The 15000-nt window shown below is 44.6% G+C and overlaps 2 protein-coding genes across 3 annotated transcripts in view; one reads left to right on the top strand and one right to left on the bottom strand.

The window, feature by feature from the left end:
• Positions 1-2861, bottom strand: part of cyp2r1 (cytochrome P450, family 2, subfamily R, polypeptide 1) — a 7424-nt gene extending 4563 nt beyond the window's left edge. Inside the window, exons 1-3 of one of the 2 annotated variants that reach the window (XM_080529873.1) lie at positions 2110-2861; positions 1212-1353; positions 107-739 (exon numbers count right to left, since the gene is read on the bottom strand). In XM_080529873.1, the coding sequence (XP_080385999.1) occupies positions 107-739; positions 1212-1353; positions 2110-2328 (994 nt within the window). In that variant the 5' untranslated portion in view covers positions 2329-2861. The remainder of the gene's footprint in view (positions 1-106; positions 740-1211; positions 1354-2109) is intronic. The other variant, XM_080529874.1, reaches the window with a different exon arrangement.
• A 9589-nt stretch (positions 2862-12450) lies between these two features.
• calca (calcitonin/calcitonin-related polypeptide, alpha) overlaps positions 12451-15000 on the top strand; it is a gene marked incomplete at its 3' end in the record, with an annotated part of 3281 nt that continues 731 nt past the window's right edge. The window contains exons 1-2 of the mRNA XM_080528727.1: positions 12451-12539; positions 13469-13603. Of these exons, the coding sequence (XP_080384853.1) occupies positions 12454-12539; positions 13469-13603 (221 nt within the window). The 5' untranslated portion in view covers positions 12451-12453. The remainder of the gene's footprint in view (positions 12540-13468; positions 13604-15000) is intronic.

Here is a 15000-nt window from a genome sequence, read left to right as displayed (position 1 = left end):
AATGTAATGTTATCCACCCTAAGCTACAGTGCGACTGCAGTATGACTTGTTGACTATTATGGGTTAGAGACGGTACTATATAGGGTTCAGTAGCTAGCTGACTGACCTTGGATGTCGGGGTAGAGGGCCATGTAGAGCATCGCCCAGCGTAGGGTGTTGGTGGTGGTCTCCGTGCCCGCGATGATGAGCTCTCCCACGGAGAAGATGAGGTTCTCCTTAGAGAAGGAGCTGTCTGGGTCCCCTGCGCTCTGCTCCAGCTCATCCAGGTACGCGTCCACGTAGTGGCGGGGCGCCTGGCGCACCCTACCCTGGGAGAAGCGCTCGATGACCTGCAAGAGGAAGTCGTAGACCTTGGCGGCGTTGCGGAACAGCTTCTGGTGCTTTCCGAAGGGCAGGTACTCGATCCAAGGGAAGGCGTTGTAGAGGAAAGCCCAGCCGCTGACCGCTAGTTCCACGTTCTCGCTGAAGAGCTCGATCATGTGCTGGAAGTCGTGGTCGTCGTAGGTGAAGCGCTGGCCGAAGATGATGACGTTGGTGATGTTGGACACGGCGTTGGTGACCAGGTGTTTGGGGTTGAAAGGTTTGCCCTTGTGTTGGTCCATGGCGTCCGCGAAGAACATGCACTCCTCCGAGATCTTCCGCTCGAAAAGCTTCTGCCCGCAGCCGAAGTAACGGAAAGAGTTGGTGGCGAGTTTGCGGTGTTCGATCCACCCGCGGCCAAATTTATGGTTAAGAAGACCTTAAGAGGTGAGAACACAATAGACAAGAGAGGATGAGACCTACATACAGTAATTGAGGTGGTATGAAGTACATGTTTTTTTCCTTGTGTATGTTGTTGCACTCGATCAAATTTCAGGACCCTCCTTTCATGACTTTTCCTAGATATGTGCGTTCTACCACCCAGTATCCTTACATTTTCAAAACCACATCAGGATAAGCTAGTATAAAGCTATTTTGCAGTTTTTCTGTGTAGGAGGCAGGCTAATTTACAAGGCGGCCAACTAGTGGTCGTTGTGTGTAAATAGCAGCTTCCCATTGTAAAGACTATGGTCATTTGACCCCCTCTTATAGTAGGTAAAAAAATCAAGGCTTTTCTAGAGTTAAATAGTCATATAGCTGTCATTATCCTGTAATTGCAATACAATGTGAGTGTGAAATGCAATGATGTAGGCCTACATGTGAATAAGAAGGTGAAATGTCCTGAACACTACCTCCCATGTTGGTCATTTTCTTGAATAGAGGCAGAGACGGGCGGTCAGCGAACACGTCGCTCTGGTGGTACAGACATTCTCTCATAGCGTCATATCCATTCAGCACCACGGCGAAGAAACCGCCTAGATCCAGACTGAAGATCTGAGAAAATCAATAAACACACGTAGGAGATGACGGTTATTATAGGTTATTAACAAACTATATTTTATTAACAGATATTTGGAAAAATGTGTGTAAATTACTAATAATCATACCCATATATGGGTATGTATATATCGGTATTGAGACCCAAGGACAATTGCAGTGGGAGATCAGGTGAAAGAGTCATGGTTCGTTTCTCAGAAGCCCTGTGAGGCGAGCCTCTGTGTGTGTGTGTGTGTGTGTGTGTGTGTGTGTGTGTGTGTGTGTGTTTGCGCGTGCGTGTTTGCGCGTGCATGTGCGTGCGTGCGCTTTTATCGCATTAGATAATAACATATCGAAGAAGAAAAAAACCGTTATCGCAATACCTTTTTTCAAGATGCCTCCTATTCATAAAGCTGTTTTGTTCAAGCAGAAGTCTTAAAACAAAACTGCACACAAAAAGTGTCCAACAATTCGTGACGTTAGAATTATAAGGTTCTATCTCCATTTTTGTCAAAATTGAGGTTTTTACATAATCTGATCCATTAGGTGTTTATTAATGCCTGTGTGGTGTTATTTTTAAAATGTTGACATTTTTGAGTTAGTAATTAATAAAATACAAAGGTTTCATCTCATAAAACATAATGGAATGTAAAAACTTTGATGCTCAATATCTCTGAACTACCCTAAACGGAGATGGAACCTTATAATTCTAAGCTCACGAATTGCTGGTTGTCAAAGTCATTATTCTGACACACAATTAAAGTGTATTAGTACCTGTCCATAAATCTCACTCTGTTTCTTCAGAAAGACGTGCGGCTCCGTGGCCAGAGACAGGATGTTCCCTATGACGGGGATGGCTGAGGGTCCCGGAGGGAACCCCGGGGGTCTCCGCTGCTTCACCAGCTGCCGGACCAGCAACACACCCACCAGGGCTATGAGCGCACTGCACAGCCCCAGGACAGCCTGTCTGTACACACTGATCACTGGGAACATGTTCTCTATCTCTCCAACTCACACTCCAACCTTTACACTTTTGACTAACCTCTCTCTCTTCTCCGACAGAGACCAGCGGGCTATATCATCCTGCACGTTTTCTATCCCCCGCCTCTACGCGACTACGGGTGCGTTCGTCAACACGCTCCGGAGATCTGTTCAGCACTCGTGGAATGCCTCTCGTCCAATCAAATGACTCGGTCCCTTTGTGACGTTGGACCCAGCGTGCGCTCCGGCGCTCTCGGAGCGGATTTACGAACGCAACCCCTAAGATTGGCCAGGGGTTTAAACTTTAAACGCGATCATGTCTATCGATGAACTTTGATCGGACTCCTCGATCAATGGAATTGCAATTAATAACATAAATAATAACTTGCTATTTATGCAGATTAAACTGAATTTCGTGGCAATTTGTTTGTATAGAATCAATCTGTCTCTCCAGAACATTATGTAGACACGCCCATCCCACAGAAGTTCTTTGTGTGCAGACTATTTCTAGAATTAGGAGTCATTTTACAATTAAAATCATAAATGCACATATGTTTAGCAACTAAACCTGATAATGCGTATATCTAACATGTCATGTAGGCCTACATGTCAGGGAACATTTTGAGAAGAAGATTAAGTATGAAACTGCATGATTGCACTAGCCCTTTACCACAAAAGAGAATACAATCATAAATGCAGATACGTTTAGCAACTAAACTATGATAATGCTTATATCTAACATGTAATGTACACATAAAAACGTAATGTAAAAATGTAAAAATGTAAAAAAAAAAAGATGAAATATAAAACTGCATGACTGCACTAGCCATACCACAAGAGAGAAAAAAAAAAAAAAAAAAGTTGAGCTCAAATGTAGGCTATAATGTAACATAAGTAAGTATGTAAGTTCGATAGCTGAGACGTGTTTGAGTGTCTTAACGTGTTTGAGTGTCTGTTTGGGTGTCTGTTTGAGCGTCCGCCTGCAGCAGGTCAACTTTGCCCCAGTGAGATGCTGGAGGCTCCTCTCCTTCACCTCACCACAAGTTAAAGGTTAGCAAAGGTCATGCACTACATTCCTAATCTGCAGTCTGTCTAGGGCTGGAACACTTTAACCGATACACCCAGAATAGGCGCATATTATGTCATAAAAACCCACCTTTGGATATGGCTGCTGTTTTTTTTTATTGCATGTCCTGAACAAGATGATTGTGTGTTACCTCATTGAGATTATAATTCTGTACTAAAGTGATTTAATTCCTTGTTTTTTGCCTCCTTGTATGTTTTTGTATGTTCTTGTCTTGACTGTTTTTGTCTACCACGTTGGAAACAAGTGTTTTAGTACGCTTTTATGTGCTATCCTCTGGGATGTACTGTACTTTTTACCTGAATAAATCAATTAATCAAATCAAAAAATCTAAATCCTGATTGCATGTTCCAGGCATGCAGGAGCCTTACTAAGGCCTGAGGCTAAGACCTCAGGACCTGAAGATAATCATCAGTCCTGATAATGAACATACTGTATCTAGGTTCCCCATATGATTACTTTTATTAGTGTTTTGAAGTCATTGACCAAGCATAGGCTAAAAGTTTACAGTTTAAAGTTGAAAGTTTAAACATAAAAATGCTAAACGTTTAAACAGCTGAGAAAGACAAGGACCTGTGTGTCAGAAAGGCCCTCAGGATTATTAGGGACCCCAGCCACCCCAATCAGAAACAGTTCGAGCTACCGAGCTAGCCGTCGGGGCAACGGTACCGAAGCCTCGGGGCTAAAACCCAGAGCTACCAGGCTCCTGGAGAAACACTCTCGAAGGAAAGGAAACTCCATGCACACTACAGAAATGAACATACAGTATTATAACTACTGCACACTGCTGGATTACTCGTATACAATTGGACTAATTTACTACCGTACTGTACTGCATTGTATTGTATTGCATTTCATATCATCGTATTTATACAGAATTTTTGCACTGTTGAAGCCACTGTAAAACCATCACTTTATTTCTTTATTACTTTATCAATGTAGAGTTACTTATTTTACTTACTTACGCTACTTATTATTATTATTATTATTGTTATTATTATCATTATTATTATTATTATTATTGTTGTTGTTATTATTATTAATATTGTTGTTATTGTTATTATTATTATTATTGTTATTGTGTTTTTGTATCTGAATGCTGCAATGTCAATGTTGAGGAACCAAAGCCAAAGAATTTGACTCTTATGTAACTGTACAGTAAGATGTAATAAAAGCGACAAACTAATACCACAAATACCTTCTGCAGTCTACCAATACAGCCTGCAGGTGGCAGTAGAGGTGGAGCAGATGTTGTAGGAAGGTCTGCTCAGCTGGGTATGAGAGAGGAAACCTCCCTAAGGCCGCTGTCATGGTATAGCCTGTCATGTGATGAAGGAGGTGGGTCACAGTTACGTCCCCAGAGACGCAGGCAGAGTAGCCAGCCTCACTCAGGACCTCTGCTGTAACCACAGAGTAGCCAGCCTCAGGATCTCTGCTGTAACCACAGAGTAGCCAGCCTCAGACAGGATCTCTGCTGTAACCACAGAGTAGCCAGCCTCAGTCAGGATCTCTGCTGTAACCACAGATTAGCCAGCCTCAGACAGGATCTCTGCTGTAACCACAGAGTAGCCAGCCTCACTCAGGATCTCTGCTGTAACCACAGAGTAGCCAGCCTCACTCAGGATCTCTGCTGTAACCACAGAGTAGCCAGCCTCACTCAGGATCTCTGCTGTAACCACAGAGTAGCCAGCCTCACTCAGGATCTCTGCTGTAACCACAGAGTAGCCAGCCTCACTCATGATCTCTGCTGTAACCACAGAGTAGCCAGCCTCACTCAGGATCTCTGCTGTAACCACAGAGTAGCCAGCCTCACTCAGGACCTCTGCTGTAACCACAGAGTAGCCAGCCTCACTCAGGACCTCTGCTGTAACCACAGAGTAGCCAGCCTCACTCAGGATCTCTGCTGTAACCACAGAGTAGCCAGCCTCACTCAGGACCTCTGCTGTAACCACAGAGTAGCCAGCCTCACTCAGGACCTCTGCTGTAACCACAGAGTAGCCAGCCTCACTCAGGACCTCTGCTGTAACCACAGAGTAGCCAGCCTCAGACAGGATCTCTGCTGTAACCACAGAGTAGCCAGCCTCAGACAGGATCTCTGCTGTAACCACAGAGTAGCCAGCCTCAGACAGGATCTCTGCTGTAACCACAGAGTAGCCAGCCTCACCCAGGATCTCTGCTGTAACCACAGAGTAGCCAGCCTCAGACAGGATCTCTGCTGTAACCACAGAGTAGCCAGCCTCACTCAGGATCTCTGCTGTAACCACAGAGTAGCCAGCCTCAGACAGGATCTCTGCTGTAACCACAGAGTAGCCAGCCTCACTCAGGACCTCTGCTGTAACCACAGAGTAGCCAGCCTCACTCAGGATCTAGGATCTCTGCTGTAACCACAGAGTAGCCAGCCTCACTCAGGATCTCTGCTGTAACCACAGAGTAGCCAGCCTCACTCGGGGTCTCTGCTGTAACCACAGAGTAGCCAGCCTCACTCAGGATCTCTGCTGTAACCACAGAGTAGCCAGCCTCACTCAGGATCTCTGCTGTAACCACAGAGTAGCCAGCCTCACTCAGGATCTCTGCTGTAACCACAGAGTAGCCAGCCTCACTCAGGATCTCTGCTGTAACCACAGAGTAGCCAGCCTCACTCAGGATCTCTGCTGTAACCACAGAGTAGCCAGCCTCAGTCAGGATCTCTGCTGTAACCACAGAGTAGCCAGCCTCACTCAGCATCTCTGCTGTAACCACAGAGTAGCCAGCCTCAGTCAGGATCTCTGCTGTAACCACAGAGTAGCCAGCCTCAGACAGGATCTCTGCTGTAACCACAGAGTAGCCAGCCTCACTCAGTCAGGACCTCTGCTGTAACCACAGAGTAGCCAGCCTCAGGATCTCTGCTGTAACCACAGAGTAGCCAGCCTCACTCAGGATCTCTGCTGTAACGACAGAGTGGCCAGCCTCACTCAGGACCTCTGCTGTAACCACAGAGTAGCCAGCCTCACTCAGGATCTCTGCTGTAACCACAGAGTAGCCAGCCTCACTCGGGATCTCTGCTGTAACCACAGAGTAGCCAGCCTCACTCAGGATCTCTGCTGTAACCACAGAGTAGCCAGCCTCACTCAGGATCTCTGCTGTAACCACAGAGTAGCCAGCCTCACTCAGGATCTCTGCTGTAACCACAGAGTAGCCAGCCTCACTCAGGATCTCTGCTGTAACCACAGAGTAGCCAGCCTCACTCAGGATCTCTGCTGTAACCACAGAGTAGCCAGCCTCACTCAGGATCTCTGCTGTAACCACAGAGTAGCCAGCCTCACTCAGGATCTCTGCTGTAACCACAGAGTAGCCAGCCTCACTCAGGATCTCTGCTGTAACCACAGAGTAGCCAGCCTCACTCAGGATCTCTGCTGTAACCACAGAGTAGCCAGCCTCACTCAGGATCTCTGCTGTAACCACAGAGTAGCCAGCCTCCTTCAGGATCTCTGCTGTAACCACAGAGTAGCCAGCCTCACTCAGGATCTCTGCTGTAAGCACAGAGTAGCCAGCCTCACTCAGGATCTCTGCTGTAACCACCGTCTGATAAGACAACAGCCATGGTTCAGTAAGACTAGGATCATTGTTAAATTGTTAACAGGCCATTGTTTGACAGTCACTATAAAATGTAGATTCTCCGACCTTCACAGTTGAATTGTCCTCTCCTATCTCATCCATGTGCAGCATGCATGGTCTCTCTTCTTTGTGCCGTGACCTGGTTAGCCTTACCAATAATAATAATAATAATAACTTTTTATTTGTATAGCACTTTTCCTGCCAACGTTGCAGCTCAAAGTGCTCCACCAATGTCCCCTCTCTGTCTCTAATTGAAACAAGAGACCTTTAATTAGCCAGAAGCATTTAAACTTACATTCAAATTGTCAGTAAAGAATAATAATCGATACACTAACTGACCGCACATTTATTCATTAGAATCTGTCTTAAACGTGGTTGTGTTTGGTCGTTGAGAGTGTGTGTCCTCTCCTCGGTAAGCTCTGCAGGATGCCCAGTCTGTCATGATTTAAGCTCCTCATTAGTAGAAATGGTGTGTGTGTGTGTGTGCGTGTGTGCGTGTGTGTGTGTGTGTGTGTGTGCGTGTGTGTGTGTGTGTGCGTGTGTGTGTGCGTGTGTGTGTGTGTGTGTGTGTCTGTGTGCGTGTGCGTGTGTGTGTGTGCAAGTGTAGTGTGTGTGTGTGTGTGTGTGTGTGATCCTGCAGTGGAGGCTGACAGAGAGTGTTTATTCACATGCAAGAAACTGTCCTCCCTTGACCTCCCTGACCTCCCAATCATTTGTATTTGTATTGCCACTTAATGAGGACATTCACACAAACAGCTTCTCTATCATCCTGCTTCCTGCCAGCTCTCCAGACAGAGGGAAAGAAACTATTGGGGAAGCCTTTTTACATATCAATCAACCATGTAATCGAATTAAGTTCTTCTGGGTTTTTTTCTCTCTCCCTGATGTCGGTTTGTTTATTTTCAGTTGTGTTCGTTTGTTTGCAGAGTTGGTCAATGGATGAAGACTGGTATGGATAATAGTCAGCTCTAGGGAACCCATTTAAAAAGTTAATCCGTTTTTATTCCTGACCACTGACCACTGATACAGAACACCATGACATCATAAGCTAGTAGTTAGTAGTAGTAATAAGTAGCCTTGAGAACCGATGGTTCTCGAGCCTAACGACCCTTAGGTCTCCTGTTTCAGTAGCGTGAGGCGGCTTGATGTACAAGTACACCCCCCTGGACATGACGCTGGTATGTCGCAGGGTCTTGAATGAATGAATGAATGAATGAATGAATGAATGAATGAATGGTCTTACCCCCAATCAAACCTTTAATGCTGAGTGCCAAGCAGGTAGGCATCGGGTACCATGTTTTAATAGTCTTTGGTACGACTCTGCTGACTCACTGACTACAAGGGGGGCCCCCACTGACTGTGACCCACACGCAATGACAATTGCCGGGTTATTATACAGTATAAAGTAGACTCATCACCACACTTATATTTGTGTTCCTACTGACCTCGTACAACTGCTTCTCCTATTTATGCTACGACAACTCGTGAGCTTAGAATGATAAGGTTCTATCTCCGTTTAGGGTAGTTCAGAGATATTGAGCGTCAACGTTTTTACATTCCATTATGTTTTGTGAGATGGAACCTTTGTATTTTATGAATTACTAACTAAAAAATGTCAACGTTTAAAAAATAACACCACACAGGCATTAATAAACACCTAATGGATCAGATTATGTAAAAAACTAAATTTTGACAAACATGGAGATAGAACCTTATAATTCTAACGTCACGAACTAGACTGAGTAATCTTCAGAGAGAGATGGTGGACCCCATGGGGGGGGGGGGTGAGTAAGGGAGGTGGCTGTGAGCTGTAGTTGGATCAAACTCAAACACACAACGTCTGATGAGATCTCATTTCCTCGTGTTCTGAGGAAATTGTACATTGTAGTGCAAACTTTCCTGTTTCCTGTTGAGGCTAAAGTTGCCTCTGAGTGGCTCATATATAACATCCTGTTCCCCCCCACGGAAGCCCTGGACGTCAGGTCAAGAGCCCAGGTAATCCCTGTGTCACCACTGCCTCCAGGTGTTCAAACCCTCTGCTTGACAGTAATGGAGCACACCTGATAGAGAGCCTTGTGTGTGTCTACACTCCTGGGTGTTTATTCCATGTACTTCAACATTCAGGAAGGTTCCCTCCTTTCCTGAAGGAAATACAATCAAAGGAAATACAATCATGAATGGCATTATTATTATTATTATTATTATTATTATTATTAGCTTCCATACGTAGATGAAACAATTACCTCCCAGGAGGTTCTGGGGAAGGTATTGTATTCCGATACCAATGTATGACCCTCATTTGTCTGTCCGGAAAAATCTTTTCTATATTATAGCCTTTACTCCTTTAATCGATATCTACCCCTATATCAGATATCTACCCCTAGATCACCATATCTAGTTATCGTAAAACTGTTGTTTGATCGAGTGGGTACTTATGGGTGGGTATTATGAAAATCACATTTTGATGAAAAGAAATATAATATATATTTAATTGTTATATTATATAATAATATATAATAATATTATATATTATATGAGATCAGGGTAGATCTTTTCAACAAAATGTGATTTTCCTAATACCCACCCATAAGTACCCACTCAATATAAGTTAAAAACTGAAAAATTACTTTGGCTAACTGGTTACCCAAAACACCAGCAATCACATAACGCTTACAGTACAGCACTTTATGAGTCACATGCCCCCCCCCCCCCCCGCCCCCCCTCTGCTCTGATATGACAATGATTATCTGTCTCCTGATAGTATATCTCACACTAGGCTGATTCACCATAAGAACAGATTTGAAAGGTTACTGTATTGACTGGAGGAAAGTTTTAAACCAGGGGGACACCAACTGTAAGTACAGAATGAGAACCCTTCTTCACGGGTCTGTGGCCTGGCTGGGTCTCTGCCTGTACTACACACTCACACACACACACACACACACACACACACACACACACAGTTACACACTCAGGCCTTTGGCCCGGAAGTGGCCATTTATTATAGTCAGCCTCGCCTCTCCGTCTACCCACACCCCTGGCTGTTTCCGACGGCAACCAGAGTGCTGGGGTAGGGGGGTTGGAGAGTGGAGGGTGGAGGGGAGGGGGGGTGGAGAACCTCAGCTCTGTCCAATCCTCCTTATTTAGTGGTTCCGTCATAGGCTCCTGCACTCTGTTCAATAGCACTAAAAGGCTCATCCGCCCTAATGGGGTTCCTCTGTGACGCAGGAGAGAGGCTCTCGGGCAGGATGCTTTATGATAGCTCGCCCAATAATGTAAAGTAAGGGGAATCAGATGATGCCTCCAGACCAACAGCTCAGTAATTGGCTCTGATGAACTGGGCAGACTGTTCAATTACTTCAGATTGTCAACCACAGCATCGATTCCCACGAAGAGACTAGTTCACCCAGGAGTCAGAGCTGCTTGTGTGTGTGTTAGGGAGGGGGGGTATGAGGAGTGATTGAGGAGTTGAGATTCATCGAGTGTGTCGTTAAAAACACAGTGTATCGTTAAAAAATAAAACACCATGGGGTATGAGGTAACTTTTGTGCAAAAACAGCGACTCTAGGTATCTTCTTTGGATTTGAACTCGAAACATGATGCTAATCAAATTGTGTTTAAAATTGTGTTGGGGGAATAGTTATCACAATTTTCTGAATGATTAAAATGACTCTTAAATACAATTTGATTAGCGTCATGTGTCGAGTTAATAATCACAATTAGTACACCTAATCAACTCATACAATATTATCTTACAATGCTACAATCATTTAAAAAGGAGTAAGAGTTACTTTATTACAGCACAATTGTTATTGCCAGACAATGGTAAAGGTGAACATTGACAGTTTATAAAGAAACTGCCGAAGAGCTGCAGTGGCTGTATCTGACCAGTAGGTGGCCCTGCCAGCAAGTACCAGTCTGTATGCTTCTCTGTTTAGATTCCTCTCAAACAGTTCTGAGGATCTTTGACATTTTCATTGCTATTTTAGGATGATGTTAATGTATGCTGCTAGCCTGACTTTTTCCTTGTTTTAGCAAATGACCTCATTACAAAGTGAAATATTGAATGGTGGCAAATGACTGGCAGGTTTTTGTGAATGGAGGCACTTTTGTGAGTGTACAATGACGTCATTTGAGTACTATGTCCTCTACTGGGTTTGTCGTAACTGATGGAGAGGAACCCGATTGGCTAAGAGACGGGAGCTGGCCACCCTGATTGGCTAAAGGGACATAATTAAACACCTACACAGTCAATACGGCAGCCAAGACTGGTAGATATATAAGACTGGCTGTTCTAGCACAGTGCAACAGATTCAAAAAACTTGAAGTAACCACCAAGTCATTTCACTCCTCGTCCACCAGAAGACCTACTACCTATCACCGTAAGTGGAGAATTCATTTCAAGTACTTTTCCTGAGTACATAAATGCATTATGTTGACATGGCTGTCATGCACTTTTGTGGTCAATGAGATGAGTGCTGTTTCTGCAGTGTGGTGGTGGTGCAGTGATAAATCATGGAGAATAGAATATGATGATGGCATTCGCTTTACCTATAGGGCTGCAGACCCCTCTCTGTGTGTTGCAATGGGGGGGTGGGGGGGTGGGTGGGTGGGGGTGCCGGGTTCTTTTTTCAAGGGTAGATGTGGTGATTCTGTCCTCTTAATGAGAGGGCAGGAGAGAGGAGAGAGAGAGAGACTGCGGCTCATTCCACTAATGCATGTAGCTGTGGGTCCTGAGGGAGATGCTGGCAGGAGCTCCTAATCTAGATAATATCACTAATGCCTCTTCCTCCACCCCCACGACGTCTGCGTTGTCCATGCCCAGCGCCTCTGCTCTCCGAGCGGGTAGGGTTGAGGAGACGGCTCCCTCCCTCTGGTCGGAGGAGCTAGGGGGTGGCTTGGCTTGTTAGGGAGACGCCGCCACCACAGAGAGACAGGGACAGATAAGAGGGAGAAGGAGGGATAGAGAGGGACAGATAGAGAGAGAAGGAGGGATAGAGAGCTCCTCTCACAGGAGAGAGGGACAGATAAGAGGGAGAAGGAGGGATAGAGAGGGACAGATAAGAGAGAGAAGGAGGGATAGAGAGGGACAGATAGAGAGGGAGAGAAGGAGGGATAGAGAGGGACAGATAGAGAGGGAGAAGGAGGGATAGAGAGCTCCTCTCTCAGGAGAGCAGTGAGGAACGTGGGTGGAGGGGAGGGAGAGAGAAAGACAGACAGTAGCTGTCATAGACCTGGGAGACATGGATAGATGGATGGATGGAGAGAACTAACAGTACCGTACGGGCCTCAGGAAAAGACAGATTTAAAGGGATGAGGAGAAAATGTACTGAATGTTTCTGAAGATGAAAAGTTAGTTCTACGCTCTCTCTGACAAGCATTCGGAGGGAGTATATTGTACGAGCTTCTTTCCTTTCCTGAGACAAGTTGTGGATGATCTGTGTTTCCCTCAGGGGACCATGGTTGTGCTGAAGCTCTCTGCCCTCCTGGTCGCCTACACCCTGGTCATATGTCAGATGTACAGCTCACAAGCAGCGCCCGCCAGGTGAGGTTTACACACATGTTTCATACACAGCCATGTCGAGTCATAATAATAATAATAATAATAATAATTCATTGGATGTTTATATAGTGCTTTTTTTCCGGGGCTCAAAGATGCTGATGATATGGGAAAAACAGAAAACACAGAAACAACAAGCAACAGATAACATGAGCACATAGAACACAGAGTTAACGAACAGGGAACAATTAACACAGCAATGTCCAGGGGGGGGGGGGGGTGCGGTGGCAGGGTTAGGGGTAGGGGAGGTTGTATGCATGGGAGAACATGGAGAGGAAACTGTGTAGACGGATCTATTTGGATAATTTCATCAGTGGATGTTAGAGTAATTGGTTTATTGAATTGGTAATTGTTCTTATTTGTCAAATAGATGTTTTAGTGGCCATCCTATGTATGATTTAGATTAGAGTTAATAGAATTTTGTGATTAGAGAAATCCCTTAAAATTGGCTATTATGTTTTCCAATAATCGAATGCAATTTGATGACAATATCTTAATCCTAATCTATCATTCAACCAATCCAAATGTTGATATGCTGACTAATGCATTTCCAACTGGAAAAGATCCAATTCACTGAGATAGGATTGTGTTAAGATGATCAAATTGCAACATGCATAATATTTCCAAATGGTTGTAACACTTCATTCAGCGTTTCATATCCCTTCTAGAAGAGAACCGTGATCACCGGTCTTACTACACTATTGATTCTGTCATAAAGCTCAGCTTGGCTACCTGTCAGCTTTTTAAAAGGAACACTTTTAGCAGATTGTTTTGAGTTTGGCTTGTTTCCCTCAAACCATGAGGCAATGGGGCTTTTAGCCTGAGCAAAGTTACACAGCGCTGGACTATCTTTAACCCAGCGCTTGGAGCGCTGCCAGCGTATCAACCTAATCGAGGATGTGTGCTGTTTCCAGAACCGGCCTGGAGTCCATATCAGACCGGGTCACGTTAACGGACTACGAGGCCCGGAGGCTGCTCAACGCCATCGTCAAGGAGTTTGTGCAGATGACTTCAGAGGAGCTGGAGCAACAAGCCAATGATGGAAATAGGTACACTTCTCCTCATGATCAGATCATTAATAATGATTAAAAAAAATATATATAATTTTCTCCAGTATGACAAGGTACATATTCTAATAATAATAATAACTTTTATTTGTGTAGTACTTTTCCTGCAAACGTTGTAGCTCAAAGTGCTCCAATCATTATATTATAATCATAATTAAATGATTTAGTCATTTAAAGGCAATATTAAAAAGATGGGTTTTTAAGTCTTGACTTGAACATAATTTGCTGAGGTTGCATCCCTAATGTAAGCTGGCAGTGCATTCCACCATTTGGGTGCATAAAATGAGAATGCAGCCTCACCAAATCTCTTCTTTTGTTCATGTGGTACACAGAGTCCAAATGGACTACTGTACTTATTTATTTCATTTAAGAAATCATATAAACTCCTCCAAACATTGTTGTCGATATGTGACCAGTCCTTAGCTGCCTCCAGTAGCTCCAGTGTGGGTGTGTATCCAGGACAGAGGTTAATAAGAACGTGCTTTATACAGATCTATTCTCTGTCACAGTCTAACTAACCTTTATGCATGGGATTAAGTTACGTCTTTTAAGTTTATGTTAAGTTAAGTTATTCATCATTTAAGCAACAATCATTTAGAATGCCTGAAATGGAATGCAGAATGTTGAGTCAACCCCAGGGATGGAATGATGATGCATGATGGGTGAAAGCAAGAGGGATGGGGTGCATGACAACAGCAGAAGTCTTAGGTGTGATGTCACTAAGAAGTTAGGAAACAGGGGTTCTAGAATCCAGGCATGTCTGTTAAGTAGTTGATGCTGTTTTTATTCTAATGATTTACTATATTATTTTGTTGTTATCCAGGTTAATATAGCTTTTCAAGTGCCTGAGTTGGGCATGTAGCATGGCTTTAATTTACATAATATATATGTTAGAATCTTCTTAAATGCATGAGGGTTAGGGCCCAGTGTCAAGAGCATGTGAATAGTGATAATGATAATGCTAGGTTGCACCTGCATGGTCATGAGCCTGTCTCTGCATGTGTGTGTGTGTGTGTGTGTGTGTCTCCCTAACAGCCTGGATAGACCCATGTCCAAGCGCTGCTCCAACCTCAGCACGTGTGTGCTGGGAAAACTGTCCCAGGAGCTTCACAAGCTGCAGTCGTACCCCCGCACCAACACGGGAGCGGGCACGCCTGGCAAGAAGCGCAGCTACGGGGACGTGGTCGATCGTATCTGAGCCCCCCTCCTCCCTCCCTCCCAAATGAATGCTCGTCTCCCAATTAACCCCCCTGTCCCTGTCTGTCCCATTCTGTCGTGAGATTGCTGATGCATGTGGATCTTGCTTGCTTGACTTGACCGACTTGGGAGAGACCTTGAATGCAGTATATCCCTGCTTTAATTTTTCCTTTGTTTTGACA

This window comes from Nansenia antarctica, assembly GCF_963989245.1.
Source record: "Nansenia antarctica genome assembly, chromosome: 4".
NCBI classification, from domain to species: domain Eukaryota; kingdom Metazoa; phylum Chordata; class Actinopteri; order Argentiniformes; family Microstomatidae; genus Nansenia; species Nansenia antarctica.
This window is presented reverse-complemented; position numbering and strand designations above follow the sequence as displayed.